The sequence below is a fragment of the Pristis pectinata genome, chromosome 4 (genome assembly GCF_009764475.1).
Source record: "Pristis pectinata isolate sPriPec2 chromosome 4, sPriPec2.1.pri, whole genome shotgun sequence".
NCBI lineage: Eukaryota > Metazoa > Chordata > Chondrichthyes > Rhinopristiformes > Pristidae > Pristis > Pristis pectinata.
In genome coordinates this window covers 87717742-87736352 of record NC_067408.1, presented here as the reverse complement: position 1 = coordinate 87736352, position 18611 = coordinate 87717742, and the positions used below count along the sequence as shown (strand labels likewise).

The following is an 18611-nucleotide window of genomic DNA, read 5'->3' as shown; positions in this document are numbered from 1 at the left end:
GTCAAGATAGTGGTGGGCTTCAAATGGATGTTTGTGCTTCCCCTATACCCTGAGATGGAGATAGAAAGAGAGCGTCCAGAAAGGGAAGATCAAATGATAGACCATGTGAAGGTGAGAACAAGGTAGAAATTGGCAGCAAAAAGTAATGAAATTTGAGTTATGTAAGAATGCAAAAAGCAGCTGTAAATATACTGGAAAAAGAGTTGAGGAAGAGGGTTCGAATAAAAGTGAAGCAAAAACCATTCTGTGTATCTCACAATAAGACGTGTTTGGAGCCATGCGAGTTCCATGGCTACATCTTTGATCCAACGTGTGGATGATGGAAAGACCTGGCTATCAGGAGATGAATCGCTCCCCCGAGGTCCAATTCGCTGGTGCAGTTGAGTCTCTGGTTAATTGTGAACTTGCCAATATTGATGGGGGAAAGAACCTGGCGGTAGTAATGCTACTGAATGTTTTACGATCCATGACCGTATTGAGTTTGGGATTTTCTACTTTGGCGTTTAATTCTGCTCACCTAAATGAGAAGCCTCGAATGAGAAATTACATACGAAGTGCATACCAATTATAAAAAAAAGTACATTCTTCTGTTTGCAAGTTAGTTTTGACAGCAAGAATCCTTGTCACGCTCAGTTAGTCCCGTCATTTTTAAAGCATCTTCTACTGCGCCTCCTCATCTGTTGGAGAGGAGGGAAGATCAACAACTGTTGTGTTTACTTGGTGTTCCCCTGAGTTTCCTTCCGGGTCACCACCCACATTTACTTCCCGATTCCTGGCAATATGGCGGGCCCTGTTCAATAGGATCTGTTGCTGTTGGACGAGCCTGAAACAATAATATTCCAGCCAATCTGCTGGGGAAGAAGAAAAAATAAATCAACGTGGTCCGCAGTCATGCAACGAAAGCGACCCTTCCACTGACTGACGGTGAACGGACCAAGTTTGACGGCCGTGCCTGGAGAGGAGGCGTTGGGATCAGTGCTGCGAGTGGAAAATGGCCCCGGTTCAGGTGGAGAGTTCCCAGCTGGTGTCTGGGGGCGGCCCGACCTCGGGGCCGGCGGCTGCAGCCGCCGCCGCCGCCGTGGCCGCCAACCCGGGAGTCCGCCTCAGCATGTTGATCGATTTCCTGCTGCAGAGAACCTACCATGAAATCACGGTGCTGGCTGATCTGTAAGTACGAAGAGTAACCGCGTCCAATGGGTACGCTCCCTTCAGCCCGCTCTTATTTTCCCTGCCAACTGTCCAGTACTCGATCTGGTTATCATTTCGAATTGGAAACCAGTCGTGTCATCTCTTAGACGTAATTTATGTTGCGTTATTTTTGTTCCCGGTTGCGCTGTTGATCGCCTTTGGTAACATCAGCCTGTTTACTCTAACTCAAGAGATCCAACTATATTTCTAAGCTGTTCGTTCTAGAAATTCAGCGTGGGTTAAATAATGTAAATAATTATTTTTAGAGTCAAAGTGACATAAAACGAGACCATCCGCTCATCAAGGCTATGACGTGACAATTATTAAAATAATGGAAATTAGAGATTGACATACCACCCATCATGAGTTGCAGACTTCCAAAATCAGTTTCCGTTGTCTCTTGCGCTCTTCCTTTTAGATGAGATCCTACATAGGCTAGCTGTTTCTCAGTTTTTTTGCAAGCGAATATCCATGTTAAATTCTCGAGTGAGTTTTGTATTCCTTGAAATGTGGGGTGGAGGACCAGAGCTGAAATTCGTATTTTCACCTGGCAGCATCAGATACTGGAAAATAACTGTAATTTTCTACTTCTCATTAAAGTAGTTATTTAAATTGAGACTGGGGATGAAGCTGAGGGTTTCCACGTGTACAAATGCCTAGGTAATTGAAGGAATCCCAATTAAAATAAAAACTGGTATGTTGGTAGGGTTGATTTTGTTTTTGTTGATGTAACTTTGTACGTTATATAATGTTTTTTTTAAGTGTGCATTCTCACCTAACTGACCAACTATGAAGGTTATGTGCTGATTGGATGGTATTGTGATGTTGAAATAAGAATAATTCCTCAACATAAATGCTAATTCACTCTCATTTTCCTCCATGCTGTTTCTCAAGGGCCATCAAGCTTCTTATTCAAACACATTATTGCTACACAATGGTCATCAAGGATTTTAAAGACCCGACAAATATGTTGTCATGATTTGTGAATTCTCAATATCTGCTTCTCATGCTCTTATTCTCCCTGGTTTCCTCTCTCATTGATTAGTTTCTCATAAAGCACCTGGATTGGCAACATTACAGCAAGCATACTAACAACCATAAATAAGGAAATAGAAGCAGGCTTGAGCCTATTTGGCCCCTGTCCCTGCTTTGCCATTAAATAAGATCATAGTTGATTTTTATTTCAGATCTACTTTCCTGCACAAGCCCTTATAATACTCAATTCTCTTAATCAAGTGAATCAAAGGATTAACATAAATCAATTTTTTTGACTTGAATATACTCAGCAACTGAATCTTTACAGCCCTCTTGGGTTGAGAACTGAGGAGATTCACTACCCTCTTGGTGAAGAGATTTCTTCTCATCTCTTATCTTGAATGATCGACTTTTAGTTTACTAAACTTAAGCCAGGGCAAACATCAATTCCACATTTATTCTGTCAAGCCTCATAAAAACTTTCTGTTGCAATGGCATCACCTAAACTTGAGAGAATATAGCCTTTTAAGGCAAACCCACAATGCCAGGAATCAATCCGGTAAACCGTCAGTAATTTCTCTCTATTGCAAATGTATTCTTTCTTGGGGAGGGAGATCAGACCCATGCACAATATTCCAAATGTGATCTGACCTGGGTTGTATATAATTGAAGCAATAAGTCTCTACTCTTGTACTGAAATCCCACAGCAGTAAAGGCCTAATGACTTGCTGTACCTGCATGTTAATTTTCAGTCATTCGTGGAAGACATCCAGGTTCCTCTGAACACCAACACCTTTTACATCTTACCATTCAAAAATACATTCCTTTTCTATTTTTTTCCTACCAAACTTGATTAACTTGCATATCAGGTGGACGACCTTTCCCATTTATTAAACTTACCCATATTCTCTTCAAGCCTCTCTGCTTCCTCTTCAAAGCCTACTATGCAACATAATTTTGCATCATCAGCAAACTTGGATATGCTCCCTGTGGCACTGCAATAATAGAAGCTCCCAACCTAAACAAGGCCTGTTTTGTAGATTAATCAATTCTCAATCTGCAGTCCTCGTATATCACTGTAATGCTGTCTAATTTTGTTCAATAATCTGTTTTATGACATCTTTTCACATCTTTCCAGCATCTTTTCAAACTTTTAGTGACACAAACATGGTTCCTAGAGGACCAAATCTTTCACCATGAAATAAAATTCCATTTCTGACCAATTGAAGTGACTGTTATCTACAACTTTTTAAAAAAACATATCATTAAAATAAAATGTGATTTGTTTTTTATTCTGTTCAAAGATTTACAATTTCAGACAACAGACATTATGTATATGCTTTCCTAAAGTGTTTGAGAGGTCAAAGATTTAGTCAAGTAATCTTTTGGAAAGTTTCCTCAGAACCTGACTTCACCTTTGTCATGCTTACTTGTTTTAAATTTTGGTGGTTTTTATAATCATTGGTAAAGTTCTTTAAGGTGCTTTTCTGTGCAAGGAATGCTACATAAATGTAGTCTGGAAATATCTAGGGCCAGACTGTTCAGTTAAAATATTATTTTCATGTGATTTTAAAACATTTGCAGAACTTTTTACTTCAGTAAGTAACAGAATTTTTTTTTCCAGGTTACCTCGCAAGACTGACATGGAACGGTAAATGACTGTTTTCTTTTTTGCATAGTTTTGCTTAGATTTTTTTTTATTTGAATATATTGCTTGTACAGTGGCATGCGAAAGTTTGGGCACCCCTGGTCAAAATTTCTGTTACTGTGAATAGTTAAGTGAGGAGAAGATGAACAGATCTCCAAAAGTCATAAAGTTAAAGATGAAACATTCTTTTCAACATTTTAAGCAAGATTAGTATGTTATTTTTGATTTGTACAATTTTAGAGTGAAAAAAGGAAAGAAGCACCATGCAAAAGTTTGGGCACCCCAAGAGATTTGAGCTCTCAGATAACTTTTACCAAGGTCTCAGACCTTCATTAGCTTGTTAGGGCTATGGCTCGTTCACAGTCATCGTTAGGAAAGGCCAGATGATGCAAATTTCAAAGCTTTATAAATACCCTGACTCCTCAAACCTTGTCCCAACAATCAGCAGCCATGGGCTCCTCTAAGCAGCTGCCGAGCACTCTGAAAATTAAAATAAATGATGCCCACAAAGCAGGAGAAGGCTATAAAAAGATAGCAAAGCATTTTCAGGTAGCTGTTTCCTCAGTTCGTAATGTAATTAAGAAATGGCAGTTAACAGGAATGGTGGAGGTCGAGTTGAGGTCTGGAAGACCAAGAAAACTTTCCGAGAGAACTGCTCGTAGGATTGCTAGAAAGGCAAATCAAAACCCCCATTTGACTGCAAAAGACCTTCAAGAAGATTTGGCAGACTCTGGAGTGCTGGTGCACTCTTTTACTGTGCAGCAACACCTGCACAAATATGACCTTCATGGAAGAGTCATCAGAAGAAAAACCTTTTCTGTATCCTCACCACAAAATTCAATGTCAGAAGTTTGCAAAGGAACATCTAAACAAGCCTGATGCATTTTGGAAACAAGTCCTGTGGACTGATGAAGTTAGAATAGAACATTTTGGCCACAATGAGCAAAGGTATGTTTGGAGAAAAAAGGGTGCAGAATTTCATGAAAAGAACACCTCTCCAACTGTTAAGCACGGGGGTGGATCGATCATGCTTTGGGCTTGTATTGCAGCCAGTGGCACGGGGAACATTTCACTGGTAGAGGGAAGAATGAATTCAATTAAATACCAGCAAATTATGGAAGCAAACATCACACCGTGTGTAAAAGAAAAAAAGCAAGCTGAAGATGAAAAGAGGATGGCTTCTACAACAGGATAACCATCCTAAACACACCTCAAAATCCACAATGGACTACCTCAAGAGGCACAAGCTGAAGGTTTTGCCATGGCCCTCACAGTCCCCTGACCTAAACATCATCGAAAATCTGTGGGTAGACCTCAAAAGAGCAGTGCATGCAAGACGGCCCAACAATCTCACAGAACTAGAAGCATTTTTCAAGGAAGAATGGGCAAAAATCCCCCAACAAGAATTGAAAGACTCTTAGGCTGGCTGCAGAAAGCGTTTACAAGCTGTGATACTTGCCAAAGGGGGTGTTACTAAGTACTGACCATGCAGGGTGCCCAAACTTTGCTTCGGGCCCTTTTCCTTTCTTATTTTGAAACTGTAAAAGATGGAAATAAAAAAGTAATCTTGCTTAAAATATTAAAGAAATGTGTCATCTTTAACTTTATACCTTTTGGAAATCAGGTCATCTTTTACTTGCTTAGCTATTCACAGTAACAGAAATTTGACCAGGGGTGCCCAAACTTTTGCATGCCAGTGTATATTTAAAGACTAAATGTTTAGAGATCTCCATGAGTTTACCATCATTTTGCTAAATTGAAAAAAAAATTATAGTAGGACTAACACTATGTAATTCCAAGCACTGCAGTCCCAAACTATCTGGCCTCTCTTGATATGACAAGAAGTGTCCTATTGATGAGGATGTTTCCTAAGTCATCTAGTCCAAGAATCTTGTGTCAGTCTGTGTTGAAAAAGCTGATATAAGTTGAGAAAGGGTTACTTGATTTTTCTTTGGGCATGATTGTTTGAAGCATGAAAGTGCGTTAATTGACTGCTATAAATATTAATGTCCTACAGAAAATCTTGGTTGAAAATTACAAAGTGATGAGTTAAGTTAATTGTTTCTGTTTGAAAAATATTTCTTTTTTGAAAATTGAAGTTTAAAAAATTAAACATAATATTTTTAAATCCACAGGAAAATTGAAATAGTTCAGTTTGCAAGCCGAACACGTCAACTTTTTGTTCGTTTGTTGGCATTGGTAAAATGGGCAAGTAATGCTGGAAAGGTGGAAAAATGTGCGGTAAGTCTGTTAAAGCCTCATGATGCACAACTCAATAGATGCTTGTACAGATGTATTTTGCATTTATTTTTCTTTTCTTGGACTTGCCCATTACGTTTTCAGGCACTGGGTGTCCTGCACATCTAGTGGTTCATTGTGTCCATATATAGCTATTGTCTATGCAGCATAGATGAAGGGTGCATTCTCGCCTTAGAGAGAGCTTAGGCACGAGTTACTAGCTAAGGTCTAGGGACCTGCATTTGCATCTAGATGGTGTTAATTATCAACAATGTAGCTTTTTTGCCTAACTTCCTTCTGAAAAATACTCAAACCATGAGCGAAGTGGAGAGTTGCAGGTTCCTAGCAAATACTGAATAGTGAGTCAACTTGCCCGGGCAATCATCTGAATTACCATGGAACTATCGGGTTGAGTTTGGAGACTATTACAACACATGCTTCAGTCTTTTAATGGGGCAACATTGATAGCTCCTGTCAATCTCAAGCTCAAAGAAATATTAGTTACTACTTCTCTAGAAGTAAAATACTGCAGATGCTGGAACTCTGAAATAAAAAAGAACACAGGAAATACTGACCAAGTTGGGCAGCATCCAAGGAGAGAAAACAGTTAATGCTTCAAGTCAGAGCCTGATTGTTTGTTGCTTCGGATTCCAACATCTGTAGTCTCTTGTGTCTCCAGAGCCTAATTCTCAATTTGTATTTTCAGTCCTAGATGCAAGTGCACTTGGGGATTTTCTCCTGCACTTCTAAGACGTAACAGAAATGTTTGAACATAAATTTTGTATGTCACAAGTTTTAGGTCCTCTGAAATATTGCTCTTTCAGAACAGCCAAGTGCCTGTTCTTGAATGATCCCAATGGATTTTAATAAAAATTGTTTTGACATTCATCGGGATACAGTTTGTGAATAATCTTGGCTCAGCTGGTAGCTTCATCTGAATTAGGTTGCAGAGTTAAGTTTCACTCCATATTTGAGGACATAATCTCAGCTGCCACGTAGACACAGTGCCCTGTTATCCCAGGAATTGCAGTCTTGTTGATTTATTAAACCAACATTGAAGATCTGATTGTATTTTAAACAAAAGCAGGGAGTTTGCCTTTATTCTGGGAAGTATTTGTCCTTAAACTATTATTACCAGTAAAAGAGTCATTGATAATTCATTTATTTACTATTGTTCAAGTGTTCTTTACTCCATTTTGAGTCATAGAGTTTGGCTGTGACATTTATCTACATGGCAATAATAATGGTACAACCAAAGATGTATTAATGCAGAAGAACTAACAACATTTTTCTGAGAGATGGGATTTTTCCTGCTGCAGTGTAAATCAATATTTGACATGTCACCAATCTGGTTGCAAGTTACTTTATGGCATTAAAACGGAGATCATTATTCCTTTGAAACAGTTTGAGCATTGGTTTACCACACTGAGATTATAGGCATATTGTTATCATGTTAGACAGAAAGTGCAATAGGTGTCAGATTCTGAGGCCACTTCAGCTAATTTTCTTGCCCTTTTTCACTTCTGCAACTGTAATCAGAATTGCCTCTACTTTTATATTAATGTCTCTATTTCTAGGTGGATTGCTGCACATGCGTATCGGTCTCCTTTGTTTTGTTACTCCAGTTCTGGGTCATCTTCAGTTTTATTGAGATTTGGCGATTGATTTCTGTCACCACAAACTTCTGAAGATTTGGTGTTACGACAACAGTTAGCGATGGCTCATTTTATAATTATAACCATTATTCCATCTGTAGTTCAGTGGTTTGAAATTAGTCCACGTCCCCAACTGATCCTTTTTGTTTTGTCTTCCAATGGTAGTTAATAACCAGATGTATGAGAGATGCTTTGTAATTGTTTCCTCATTTATTATTTTCACTTGGGGTGAATGACAACTCATAATAAGTTTCAGATGCCAAACTTCTTAAAGTTTTAAGTTGATATCTTCTATTTGTCCATGGCCTACTGTTAAAGAATTTTGGCTAAATAAATACATTCCACCAGCTAATTTTAACTGAGCACATATAAGAAACTTGTACAGCGTGAGATTTGGATGCTTTTAATATTCAGTTTAGTTTTCTTCAGAATTTGGGATTGAGTTGTGAATGTGAAAGAATTCACGAGCACACCATCCAAGAATATCCTTCCAGCAAGTAATGTTTGGGTTCAAATATGAGTTTTTTGTTGTATTCCAAGAATCAAAGACGTATTAGCTTCAATACTCAGTGCAAATGTATTCTTGAGTGGACTGCTTTTCAAAGACTCTTCCGTCTTGTCTCTCTCGAAATGTTACCTGGAAAATGACTCTTAGATCGCTAAAATTTCTCATGATAGACTAAATTGTTAAACTTAGTAATTTGGTTTAAGTGATTTTAGTTATTACTAAATTCAGAAGGTAATATTCTTGAGAGCAGATCCTTAAGTTTTGTTGTAATTTAGTAATGCAATTTAATTATGTTCATTCTTCATTAATTTTTTTTTCATATAGATGATATCAAATTTCTTAGATCAGCAGGCTTTCATCTTTGTTGACACTGCTGATCGAATGGCATCATTGGCTAGGGATGCTCTGGTTCATGCTCGCCTACCAAGCTTTGCAATTCCATTTGCCATTGATGTCCTTACAACAGGATCATACCCTCGCCTGCCTACTTGTATTCGGGTAAGCCCCTAGATCAAGCATGTAAGAACATGAATGGTGTTTTATTTATCATTGTTTCCTATGTTCTATGTTTCCTATATTCTGTTGAATGAATTACAACACAAAGTAATCAGCCAACGTAGTTATTTAATTTTTTTTTAGTTTATAATGACTTAGAACTTAAAAATATTTTCATCTGTATTAGTTTGGCTTTGAGATAATGAATGAATTTGACTCAGAAAAATGAAAGGTGAAGTTAGACACTTTTTTAAAGTTGTTCAGATATGAAATATCCCGACCTGAATCTTTGATATCTTAAGACTCGTAAAATTATTTTAAAATATTTTTAGAGTGTATGGGGATAGTACGTGGGAAGGGGCTATAGTGAAAGGCACTGTAAGATGTGTTTTTTAGAAAAAATATCCTTTTGAAGAACTTCCCTTTTCAATAGAATTAATAAGATTGGATATGTTGACTGATTTTGGTTTTTTTCCACCTGCTTGTATTGCAGAAAAATATCAGTTTAAGCTATCCTGCTAACTTACTATTAAAGTTAATGGTTACAATTGTATGGGTGTTTATGTTGAAGGGCACAATTAGATTTTTTTAATATAATTTATAACCAATTTAAATTGTTACAGTTAGAATGTGCTTTCTAATTAAATTTGCTTGTAAATTGCCATTAGGATAAAATCATTCCTCCAAATCCAATTACAAAAAGTGAGAAGCAATCCACACTACATCAGCTTAATCAGATTTTGAGACATCGACTTGTGACAACAGATCTGCCTCCACAGTTGGCAAACCTTACAGTTGGTAAGAATTTTATTTAACTTGGTGGTAATTGAGATGTTTGTGTGGGGAAAAGTCTCTACCATGAGCAAACAAAGCTTTCACTCTTTAAATACTCAAACAGTTATGGAATTTATCTTGCAATAATGGTGCTGTGGTTGAAGCCTTTTAGGTTTTGAAACAATATTTTCAATTGTGTCAATGTCCTGAAAGTTTCAGCGCACACCTCAGGACCAGCTGCAAATAATTGATACATTTTTGTTCACCCTTGGCCTAACTTCCAGAACTATTTTGTCATGTTTACATTTTTTTCAAATAATTCCCCAGCTTGGTTGTTTTTGCGTTCAATTATTCAAGCCCTCTTTTATTTTTATCAAACAAGTATCTCAGTTTGGTAATGAAGATTACTATCTTCATCTTCCCTGATATTACAAACATGTTTGTCATTCTTTAATAGCATTCAGAAATATTGTTTGCTTAACGTTAGATATTGAGTTGCCTGAAGAAATCTGAGAAGTTTACTTTAAGAAGGTAGAATCCTGGATTTGAGAAGCCTGTACATGAAGATCAAGGGCTAAATAAACAGATGACTACTGAGGTAGTGGCTTAGAGTGATGATTGTTGCAAAAGGCAATTGCCATGAGATTACAAAGCAACAGTATGGATTTTTCTTCCAGTATATCCTTTTAGCTTAATTATTTACTCCTGTGACATCAATAAAATCTACATTATTTTGGTTAAAATAGTAAAACATGAGACTGTTACCTCAATGGGATGTATGTCCTTTTTTTTGAAATCTATGTTTGGAGTTGGATCATTTGCTTAAAAGATACAGAATTTTTGTGCGTAAACCTCGAATTTCAGTACTAAAATATTTACTAAGTGATTTTAGAAATGATATACAGTAAATATTTACCTATCATAGTGTAAACTGTGATTACACAAAGTATTGCACAAATAAAATAGTTTTAGTTTTTGATATTTATGAACATTTTGCAATATAGTATAAAAGGACAGAAAAGGTACGCATATACTGAATGACTAAGTAAGCCAAAAACTGGAATACATCGAAGTTTAGTATTTTGAGGTCTTTCATGTGTCATGATTCAGATTGAATAAAGCTATTTTTAGCCAGTGAAGTTAATTTAGTTTAGAATGCATAAAGATTGTATGAATGTTCTAATGTTGAAATTCTGGTCCTTTCTGCAAAGCTAATGGACGTGTTAAGTTTCGTGTTGAAGGTGAATTTGAAGCTACACTTACAGTGATGGGCGATGATCCTGAAATTCCCTGGCGACTCCTCAAGCTGGAAATACTAGTCGAAGATAAGGAAACAGGAGGTAATTTGCTGTTCATCATAAGGCACAAATATTCACTGGAACTAATTATCAATAACATCTTTATCACACATCTGCAAGAAAGCTTACTTGACTGTTTGTGCTTTGCCCTCGTCAAACAAAAGTTAGTCCTCCATTTTGTTTTCTAGTTGGGTCCTGCTTCAATAATAAATTAAAAATTACTTAAGTGAAAGAAAGCATTCTATATTTTCAGCACCATGCTTCTTATTTGCAATTTATTTTGTATTTATTGCTTGAGCACGATTCCTTACCTATTGCAAGATTTTCACATTGTGGCCATTTTAGTTGAACATTCACACCTGATTAGGTAGCCGTGGACGATGCCTCATGTAATAGTTTATCGACTTGCTCCAGAAAGTGAGTGGTTGTTTAATTTCTTTGTTAAATGTCCTTTTGATATTCTGGGATGTTTTTGAATATTTGCAATATTATAATGTCATCCAGACTACATCGTAATCTCTTTCAAGTTCTTGAACTCAAACTATTTTAATAGTTTGATCATTTATTTTCACTGAAAAGATTACAGATTCAATTTTACTCTTGTTGCAGATATCTTCATCGTAGTTTGCTTATTGTCTTTGTGTTCTTATTTCAGATGGTCGTGCGCTGGTTCATAGTATGCAGATCAATTTCATTCATCGGCTGGTACAGTCCAGACTATTTGCTGATGAGAAACCTCTACAAGACATGTACAACTGTTTACGTATCCAAATTGTTAACAAATAGAATGTTACCTTTTTTGGAGAAGTGCTAGGTGTTAGTCACTGAATGTTGCCATTATAGATCTAATATATAATATTCAATATTGAATATTAATTAATTCTAACTTCTAAATGTTTCTTCACTGAATGACTGCTGAAGTATATCTTGAATAATAGTGGCCAAAGTTACTAAAATTGTTAACAATCATATATACCAAAAGTAACTGTCTTGTAAGTTTACATTAATGCAGTTTTAAAAAATTTTGTATTTTTACATAACTTTTTCCTTTTAATATGGATTTATAAATGCTTCAGTATTCTTCAGGGATTTTTCAAATATTTTTATTCATTTTTCATTGTTGACCTTTTCACTTTCATTGCTATTGCTCTATTGAGCACAAAAAGAGATTTAATTCCTAACTATCCTACATTGTTAAGTACACTTTCCAGCTGCCCCGTGTAGGTTGAATTGTGGCCAAATTAGTGTTGTTCTTTTTTTTTTCATGCATCAATTGCTTCAGTGTTCACTAGAGAGAGAGAGACTTTGAATGTGAGGTCAGATTAGGACAGGCTAATGTCCTGAAGTATGTCGAGGTTAAGTTAGAGATAGTGTTGGAGCTTCTGAAAAACATTAGGACAGATAAGTCTCTGGGACTAGTCGGGATATACCCCAGGTTACTACAGGAGGTGAGGGAAGAGATTGCTGGGGTGTTGACAATAATATTTGCATCCTCCCTGGCCACAGGAGTGGTACCAGAGGACTGGAGGATGGCTAATGTTGTTCCCTTGTTCAAGAAAGGTAATAGAGATAATTCTGGGAATTATAGACCAGTGAGTCTTACGTCAGTGGTGGACAAGCTGTTGGAGAGGATTCTTAGGGACAGGATTTACGAGCATTTGGAGAAGCATAGTCTTATTAGGGATAGTCAGCATGGCTTTGTGAGGGGCAGGTCATGCCTCACGAGCCTAATTGAGTTTTTCAAGGAGGTGACAAAACAAATAGGTAAGGTGGTGGATGTGGTGTATATGGACTTTACTGAAGTGTTTGACAAGGTTCCCCATGGTAGGCTCTTCCAGAAAGTCATGAGGCATGGGATCCATGGAGACTTAGCAGCATGGATTCAGAATTGGCTTGCCCACAGAAGGCAGAGGGTGCTAGTAAATGAAGAATATTCTGCCTAGAGGTCGGTGACTAGTGGTGTTCTGCAGGGATCTGTTCTGGGACCCCTGATCTTTGTGATACATGAAGGCGGAGTACAAAGTTAATGGCAGGATTCTGAGCGATGTGCAAGAACAGAGGGATTTTGGGGTCCAAGTCCATAGATCCCTCAAAAGTTGCCACGCAAGTTGATAGGGTGGATAAGCATATGCTGTGCTGGCTTTCATTAGTTGGGGAATTGAGTTCAAGAGCCGCGAGGTAATGTTGCAGTTCTCTAAAACTCTGGTTACACCACACTTGGAGTATTACGTTCAGTTCTGGTCACCTCTTTATAGGAAGGATGTGGAAGCTTTAGAAGGGGTGCAGAGGAGATTTACCAGGACGCTGCCTGGATTAGAGAACATGTATTACGAGGAAAGGTTGAGCGAACTAGGGCTTTTCTCTATGGAGCGACGCAAGATGAGAGGTGACTTGATAGAGGTATATAAGATTATGAGGGGCATAGATAGAGTGGACAGCCAGTACCTTTTCCCCAGGGTGGTATTAGCAAATACCAGAGGACATCTGTTTTGGGTCAGAGGAGGAATGTTCAGGGGAGATGTCAGAGGTAGGTTCTTTGCACAGAGAGTGGTAGGTGCCTAGAAAGCACTGCCAAGGGTGGTTGTAGGGGCTGATACAACAGGGACATTTAAAAGGCTCTTAGATAGGCATGTGGAAGTAAGAAAAATGGAGGATTGTAGGCTGTGTAGGAGGGAAAGGTTAGATCGATCATTGACCAGGTGTTCATACAGTTCGGCACAACATTGTGGGCCAAAGGGCCCGTACTGTGCTGTACTGCTTTATGTTCTAGATGTTGCACGTTTTGTGTTTCAACGGCACATCTTGCAAGATGGTAAGACTCAATCAGGTTTACTATCACTGATATATGTCGTGAAATTCGTTGTTTTGTGGCAGGACATAAAAATTACTATAAGTTACAAAAATAAATAAATAGTGCAAAAGAGGGATAACGAGGTAATGTTCATGAACCGTTCAGAAATCTGATGGTGGAGAGGAAGAAGCTGTTCCTAAAATGTTGAGTGCAGGCCTTCAGGCTCCTGTACCTCCTCCCCGATGGTAGTAACACGATGAGGGTCCTTAATGATGGATGCCACCTTCTTGAAGCATTGCCTCTTGAAGATGTCCTCGATGATGGGGAGGGCTGTGCCTGTGATGGAACTGGCTAAGTGGTTGCATCAGTGTGTTGGGCCCAAGATAGATCCTCTGAGATGTTGACACCCAGGAACTTGAAGCTGCTCACCTTTTCCACCACCGACCCCTCAATGAAGACTGGTGTGTGTTCTCCCAACTTCCCCTTCCTGAAGTCCACAATCAATCCCTTGGTCTTGCTGATGTTAAGTGAGAGGTTGTTGTTGCAATGCTACTCAACCAGCCGATCGAGCTCACTCCTGTACGCCTCCTCATTGCCATCTGAGTTTCTGCCAACAACAGTAGTGTCATTGGCGAATTTATAGATGGCATTTGAGCTATGCCGAGCCACACCACACTAATGATAGAATTACAGACAAACTTCATATGAAGCTGGAGTTTTATTTTCACTGTACTTTTCACTGAAATTTCATTGCCATTTCATTGTACTTTGTCTCTTCCACACTCCCCACACCATCACTTTGCCTTGCTTTGTGCTGTTTGAGTCGATCATTGTTGCAAGTAACATATTTATGATCCAATCTGGTGTACTGCATTTCCTGCTTACTCTGGTGTCCATTATGTTGGGGGAACTACAAATGTAATGGATGATCCTGAGCTTCCAGCTGACTGTTATTTTCACTCTCCTTGCTCCGGCCATTTTTTGGCTTCCTGAGATGCTCTAATGAAACTTGATTCATTAATCCAGCACCTCAGCTTCCAATTAGATGTAATCAAGACTTGATTGAAAATCAGAAAACTGCAAGTGCTGGAAATCTGAAATAAAAACAAAATACAATGAGCACTCAATAGGTCCTGCTGCTTATTGGGGGGGGGGGGGGGGGAAAGAAACAGTTAATATTTTTGATGAATGACCTTTGACTTGCAATGTTAACTCTCAAGTGCTTCCAGCATTTTGTATTCGGACTCAATATTAAATTTAATATAGTCGGCCATTTTAGCTTTCTACCTCAGATTTCCAGCTCAGTTTTTGTTTTCTGCCCTCTTTTTGGGAATTTTAGATTTCATTCATCTTTATTTATACCTCCCACAGAGATTGTTATTCACTGGCCTTTAACATCCTTGTTGAGTTGGCACTGTGACTACTTGTATTATTCCACTGGTCTTTCCTTTTGCTCTGCTCCTACTACTTTCTCTGCAGCTTAGAAATTGGTTATTTCTCATTTTCTCCTCGCATTAATTCAGTTTCTCTCTTCATAGATGTTTGCACAAGAAAAGTTTTTTCGTTAATCTTCATTTTGCTAAATAAGAAATAATATTGCGATACTGCATCAATGATTATTGTCCATTTTAGCTTTTAAGAGTTCCTTAACCTTTTATCTTAGACTCATTCTGTTTGTCATTGCAACTGGAAGTTTTACACTCGCAGGCACAGATGCTAATCCGTGAACGTTGGGGTGATCTTGTTCAGGTCGAACGGTATCAACCTGGAAAGTGCCTGACTTTGGTTGTTTGGAAGTGAGTAAATCATAATTATGTTGCAAATTGAGTTTTTGAGATGTTGAAATTAATTACTTTGGTGTACACAGAGAAGCATTGTGAATTAAGTATTAAGAATAAGTAAACTTGCATGATTTGACTTGCAATTTGCTATTCTAACCAATTTATTTAACTAATTCATTAGATCTTGAAGGATTAATTAAAGTTCATGAATGGTCATTAAAATCACGTATTTGTGCTTGTTGTTTATTTAGATAAATTAGAAAATTGAAAATTTCATTGGAAATCCAGTCGTTGGCATACTTAATTTGTATTGACTGGAATTGAATGAAGAGTGCTTTTCCTCAAACTCTGATTGACTGATCGGTTGATTAGTGCCTCATATGTCTTTTACTTTTATAGATAGAAACATTTCCATTAGCTGATTAACTTTCATACACCAGGACTTTTCATCAGAACTAGGAAGAGTTGTAAATTAAGTGCTATTTAAGGTGAAGAGAGTGGAGTGGCTAGGTGGTGGGGTGTAGAGAGACGAAAAGAAAAATTTGTGTGATACGCTGAAGATCTGGAAAGAGTGAGTGACAGGTGGTGATGGCTGAAAGAAGATGGTAAAGATGTGGCAGAAAATGAATGAAGTCTGAAATGTCAAGTCAGGAGGAAAAGAAAAAGTGAATGATGGCCATGTGAGGTACTTCACTAGCATGGTTATTCATGTATTGCATATTTCTGCATTTTCTCCCTCTCTTTTCTGGTATTTGAGCTCTCATTTGTCACTGCCTGTGGATATAGCTCTCTCGCCCTCTTTCAGCTGGCAGTAAAAACAGAAAATGCTGGAAATACTCAGCAGTTCGTGCAGCATCTGTACAAATAACACTTGGGTCTCATTTCAGGTCTGAGGAAGGGTTATTGACCAGAAATGTTAACTCTGTTTCTCTCCCTGCCTGACATGAGTATTTTATTTTCTACTTTTATTTCAGATTTCCTATATCTGCAGTTTATTTTAAATCTGCTCTTTCATTTGGCAGAACTGCCACTCCAGTCTCTCCAGTTCAATCTCCACTGTATCATGAACTTTCCTCTTTGTTAGCTCTGCCCCTAATCCCCCTACTCTTCCCTCTCCCCCCCCCCCCAACCCATTCTTTTCTACACTTAAAACCCATTTCATCAGAATTGGGAAGAGTTTTTTTTTAAAAAAGGTATGGTTTTTGACCTGAAATGTTAATTATTGTTTATCTTCTGCTGAGTATTTCCATCATTATTTGTTTGTTTTTAAATCGCTAGTATACAGCTAAATGAATATGAAACAAAATAGTACTCTGACGTGTTCATATCAGTGAGTGGGATGAACCTATTTGCTGGAGCACTAGCTGTGGGATCTCAGTTTAATTTGAAATGTTGTGTTTAGACATTCGAAATTCTAACTTTTGGGCCAACCTTCTGCTATCCTAAAGTGCAAGTATCAATATTCTGAATATTGACACCATTTAGTAATTAATTCATACCAAAGTTACTACTTGATTGTGTAGCAGGATTATGTGCTGTATCATGCTGATCCAGGCCCACGCCTTATGGACACTCTCTTGATCTTGGTCAGTTAGGGAAGTGGGCCGAGGAGTGGCACATGGATTTCAATTTAAGAGTGAGGTGATGCATTTTGGAAAGTCAAACCAGCATAGGATTTTAAAGGGACCTGAGGGGCAACTTTTTCCACACACAAGGTGGTGAGTATGTGGAACGAGCTGCTAGAGGAAGTGGTTGAGGTACAGTAGTATCATTTAAGAGGCACTTGGATATGTACATGGAGGGGCAGGGCTTAGAGGGATATGGGCCGAACACAGGAAATTGGGACCAGCTGGTTGGGCACTGTGGTCGGCATGGACTCGTTGGGCCGAAGGGTCTGTATCCCTCCTGTATTTGCTCTGTGACTTTGTTCTAGCCCCATGGATGCATGAAATTTTGTGTCCACATGGCTCCCAATGCACATGCTGTCAATCTGCTTTACACTGTTTACAAGTGTCTCTGGTTGAGGGGCTTTTCATCTTTTAAAGTTTTGTTCTGAAGTCTATATATTATCTAATTTCCGAATCTGAATGTGATAACCACTAAATTACTGTGTGAGATGATTTTATACAATAAAACTCGTTTTATCATTCACTGGGTTTTTATATCATATATAGCCAGCAAGTCTTGGGAAGGAAGACGGGCAGTGCTTCTGTTCACAAGGTCATGATAAAGATTGATGAGAATGACTGCTCAAAACCATTACAAATATCTCATGATCCACCATTGCCAGCTGGTGATTCTAAATTAATAGAACGTGCTATGAAGGTAATATGATATTTATGTCCCTGTGAATTTAATTTAATTTTCCTGTATCAATTATAGTTGGAAAGAAAACAGTACAATTTCATTTCTCAGCATGGGCCTTTTTACATGGTTGTATTGGTTAATGTCCTTAATTCTCATATACTATAAATGTAATTGTATGTATTTTGTTTGCAATTTGAAGCAAAACAAACTTATTTGGTTCTGGGAACAGGTACTTCTTTGAAGAAAAATATCTTTAACTAGTAGATCTACTCATTTAAGTCTGATATGTTGTGATTTTGGGCTGGATTGAGCTCCAGTGTGAGTGTTAGTTCAGTAGGGATCGGCCACATCTGCCCTCTGACATTTTGTCTGCTTTCATCTCTGTGCTCTGTGGCACAGAAGTGCAGAACACACTGAAGGTTGGATGTGAGCACATCTGACATCCTGCTCCACCCCGGACTCCATTTAGAATGGGGTTATTGCATCATACAGGTTAAGTTTTTGTTTATTTTTATTTAGTTTCACTTTTTATTTGTATCTTCAGCAAATTTGTAATAGGTTAGTGTTTGGTAACTAATGTTACTGCTTTTTAATTACTTTTTAAAGGACATTTACTTAAATCATTGATATCCACTTACCACCATGTAGCCTATTCAGCCTTGTGGAAGGATTGTGGAGTGGGGGGCTCCAGCATTCAAAAGCTGGATCCTTCAGGGCCCACAAACAGATGGTGCAGCTGTGGGGGCACATGCTGGGTTGTGTCAAGCACTATTATTTTATTATTAATCTGTTTTATAAGCAAGAGTCATATTTTGTCTTGTATTACACAAATTTTTAATGAATTTTGAGAAGCCTATGAGATGAGAATCTGAATATTCTCGCTATCCATTTCCAAGAATTGTTGATGCAACCAATGGATATGATTGTCTTTTGATGTGGGAATATTTCATTAT

The 18611-nt window shown here is 38.0% G+C and overlaps 1 protein-coding gene across 1 annotated transcript in view; it reads left to right on the top strand.

Annotated features, from left to right (window-relative positions):
- Positions 1-684: 684 nt before the first annotated feature.
- Positions 685-18611, top strand: part of med14 (mediator complex subunit 14) — a 60308-nt gene continuing 42381 nt past the window's right edge. Inside the window, exons 1-9 of the mRNA XM_052014702.1 lie at positions 685-1167; positions 3788-3814; positions 5947-6052; positions 8537-8710; positions 9376-9505; positions 10693-10821; positions 11435-11542; positions 15234-15366; positions 17526-17676. Coding sequence (XP_051870662.1) covers positions 992-1167; positions 3788-3814; positions 5947-6052; positions 8537-8710; positions 9376-9505; positions 10693-10821; positions 11435-11542; positions 15234-15366; positions 17526-17676 — 1134 coding nt within the window. The 5' untranslated portion in view covers positions 685-991. The remainder of the gene's footprint in view (positions 1168-3787; positions 3815-5946; positions 6053-8536; positions 8711-9375; positions 9506-10692; positions 10822-11434; positions 11543-15233; positions 15367-17525; positions 17677-18611) is intronic.